The 3,430-nt window shown below is 62.0% G+C and overlaps 1 protein-coding gene across 1 annotated transcript; it reads left to right on the top strand.

The window, feature by feature from the left end:
- Nucleotides 1-6: 6 nt before the first annotated feature.
- LOC113979530 (zinc finger protein 628-like) lies at nt 7-3,281 on the top strand (the record flags this gene model as incomplete). The annotated part of the gene is made up of 4 exons (XM_027706894.1): nt 7-425; nt 890-1,102; nt 1,200-1,331; nt 1,735-3,281. Coding segments are annotated over exons 1-4 (1,947 nt in total), but the record flags the coding sequence as incomplete, so codon positions are not given.
- Between the last annotated feature and the right edge of the window lie 149 nt (nt 3,282-3,430).

Raw genomic sequence — 3,430 nt, forward strand, 5'->3', positions numbered from 1 at the left:
AATTTCCTTCCCGTTTTTCGGGATATTTTCCTATCCATGAGGTAAATTTCTGGGATAATGAGGGATTCTGATGCAGGGATGGATCAAGGATGGATTTTCTTGCAGTTGTTCGCGGGGGGCTGTCCCAGGCTGCTTCCCATATTCCTCTGTGAGCTCTGCCTGCTGCTTCCTGTCTGTGTCTGTAACTCCTGTCGCTGTCCCAGTTGGAGAAGTTTCCTGGGCTGGGTCTGGCTCTGTGTTGCCTGGCTGGGGGGGCACCCACAGAGTCCCTGTCCCGTCATGTCCCTGATGTCTGTCCTGCTCTTGCCCAGACTGTGCCCTGTCCAAGCCTCATCTGCTCCTCTGGCTGGAAAGAGGAGAAGAGCTGAGCATGATGACGGAGTCGGAGCCAGAGGCAGCGGATGTGTTCCCAGAGCCAGCTGTAGGTGTGTGACACTGGGGTTTTTTCATGCCAGGAGCTCCTGGCTGCTCACCAGGACCATGGTTGTCCCTGCCCTCAGCCCCAGGGACTCAGAATCCCAGAATCCCAGACTGGTTTGGGTTGGAAGAGACCTTAAAGCTCATCTTGTTCCAACCCCATGCCATGGGCTGGGACATCTTCCATAGACCAGGTTGCTCCAAGCCCCATCCAACCTGGCCTTGGACACTCCCAGGGATGGGGAGGTGTCCTGTGATAGCTGTGACAGCCTGTGCTGGGAGAGGTCCCAGGGAACACACACTGGGACACATGGATAGCTTGGAACCCCCCTGCCCCAGCAGCAGCTGCATGTGAGGGATCCTGATGCCCTGCGGGATGGGATCCTGATGCCCTGTGGGATGGGATCCTGTGCTGGCTCATCAGAGCTCCCCACTGACTCCTGGGGAATCCAAGTGTCCTTGTCCTCTGCAGAGCTGGCCCGCCCGAGCTGCTCCAGAAGTGATGGGATGCTGGGGGCAAAGACAACAGAGCCTGGTGAGGGGAGCTGCAGGGAGCCAGAGGAGAGCGGGAACCTGGTGGAAGAAAGTGGAAACCTGGCAGAGGAAGGTGGGAAGCCATCAGAGGAAAGTGGGAAGCCATCAGAGGAAAGTGGGAGCCCAGCAGTCCCGGAGAACTTCAGCACACGTGAGTGCCTGGCAAACCCCACTGCTGCTGTGAGGGGTCCTGGGACCCCTGCCCAGCTGTTTCTTACCCACCTTCATTGCTCCTCCTGCCCTCACAGCCCCTGTCCCTCTGGAAGCTGCTGTCCCAGGGGATCTCAGCCAGCCATCCCCGTCCCCTTCCCGCCCGCTCTCCGCGTGCTGTCGGGAAGCAGCGGATCAGAACCAGTCTCCATCACCTCCCACCGCAGCAGGTACTGGGGCAGAACCTTTATCCCTCCTTGGGGCTCTCTTCAGGCCTGGGGCTTCCAGGAAAGGGCTCTGGCAGCAAATCCTGTTGCCAGCCTTGAAACCATTTGGGATGGGGCACGGCCTGCCTGGACAAGCCCTTTTGTGGCTTCAGACTTCCTTCTCCTACCTGGGTGGTGTTTGCCACCTCAAACTACCCCTGGGTTGTCTGCAGGGGTAAGCTGTGGCTGTTCCTGGCTTTTGCACAGTGCAGGGATTGGGCTGGAAGAGGAGAGCAGGGCTGGGATTTGTGCTGGCTGCTGGCTGGGAATGTGTTGGGAAGTGAGGGAGGGTGGGAGCAAAGCTTTTTGCTGTTCATGCCCCAAAACTGCGTGGAAAAGTGATGTTTGGGCTGTGAAAAATTCCCAGCAGACACCGAGGTGGGGATCCCAATGGAGGTGCCACAGGAGGAGGTCACTGTGGAGAAGCTGATAGTGCCTGGAAAATCCTCAGAGAGTCCAGAAGAGGAGAAGGGTCTGGAGCAGGAGGATGTGAAAGATTCAGGGAATGTCGGCCAAGGTCCAGCGGCTGACATTCCCGAAGGACCAGGAAAGGTAGATTCTGGCCCAGAAAAGCCGGAGAAGGGCTCCTGCGTGGGCCAGCGAAATGCCACCCGGGAATTCCACTCCTGCCCCATCTGCAGCAGACGCTTCCTGCTGAAGATCAACTTCCTGATCCACCAGCGCAGCCACAGCAACTCGACGCCCTACGTCTGCGTGCACTGCGACCGCAAGTTCATGTCCAAGAAGAAAATCAGGCGGCACCTCCGGGCCTGGGCGGCCAGCGGGACGTGCCAGCCCTCGGAGCCGGAGCCACGTCCCAGCCGGACACCGCGTCCCACCTCCCAGCCCCAAACACGGGTGGCCAATGGGCCGTGCCAGCCCCCGGATGCTCCGGTGTGTCCCAGGCAGGTGCCGTGCCCGACATCCCAGCCCCAGGCCTCGGTGCCCAACGGGACCTGCCAGCCCTCAGAGCCGGGGGTGTGTCCCAGCCAGGTGCTGTGCCCGACATCCCAGCCCCAAACCTGGGCAGCCAACGGGACGTGCCAGCCCCTGGATGCACAAGTGTGTCCCAGCCAGGTGCCGTGCCCGACATCCCAGCCCCGAATGTGTGTGGGCAGTGGGACCTGCCAGGGCTCAAAGCCAGAGGAGTGTCCCAGCTGGACACCATGCCCAATGTCCCAGCCCCAAACCTGGGCAGCCAACAGGACCTGCCAGGCCTCAATGCCGGAGGCGCGTCCCAACCAGGTGCTGTGCCCAACATCCCAGCCCCAAACCTGGGCGGCCAACGGGCTGTGCCAGCCCTCGGAGCCGGAGGTGTGTCCCAATCAGACACCGTGCCCACCATCCCAGCCCCAAGCCTGGGTGGCCAACGGGGCCTTCCAGGCCTCAAAGCCAGAGGCGTGTCCCAGCCACACACCGTGGCCAACGCCCCAGCCCCAAACCTGGGCAGCCAGTGGGACCCACCAACCCCTGAATCAGCCAGAGGTGTGTCCCAGTCAGACACCGTGCCCGGCCTCCCAGCCCCAAGCCCTGAGCAGGGACCGTGGCGCGGTGTGGGAGAAGCCCAGCCCTGCCAGGTGCCCGCTGTCCCCTGGGAAAATGCTGTACAAGTGCAGCGAGTGCCTGGAGAACTTCTCCAGCCAGAGCTTCCTGACGGTGCACCAGCGCCAGCACTCCGGCCGCCACCTCATCCTGTGCCCCTGCTGCAACTGGAGCTTCACCTGCATCTCCGACTTCGTCCGGCAGCACTGGGCGCACGCTGGTGTCCGGCCCCACCAGTGCGGGATCTGCCAGAAGACCTTCAAGAGGTTCTACCACCTCAAGGTGCACCGCAGGATCCACATGCGGCAGAACCGGCCGCTCCCCTGCGCCGCCCCGGTGCCCATCCCGGCGGGAACTGTGCCAGGAGAGGGGGTGGGAAGCCAGGGTGTGACCTCCGAGGGGTGCTGTGCTGCTGCTGGACCTTGAGGGGTCCTCCCGGGAACGGGAGGCTGCTCTTGGACCTCGAGGTGTACTCTCAGGGATGGGAAGCTGCTGTGGGACCTTGAGGTGTCCTCCCAGCA

Source organism: Neopelma chrysocephalum, unplaced genomic scaffold, assembly GCF_003984885.1.
Source record: "Neopelma chrysocephalum unplaced genomic scaffold, ASM398488v2 Primary Assembly neopelma1_82352, whole genome shotgun sequence".
NCBI lineage: Eukaryota > Metazoa > Chordata > Aves > Passeriformes > Pipridae > Neopelma > Neopelma chrysocephalum.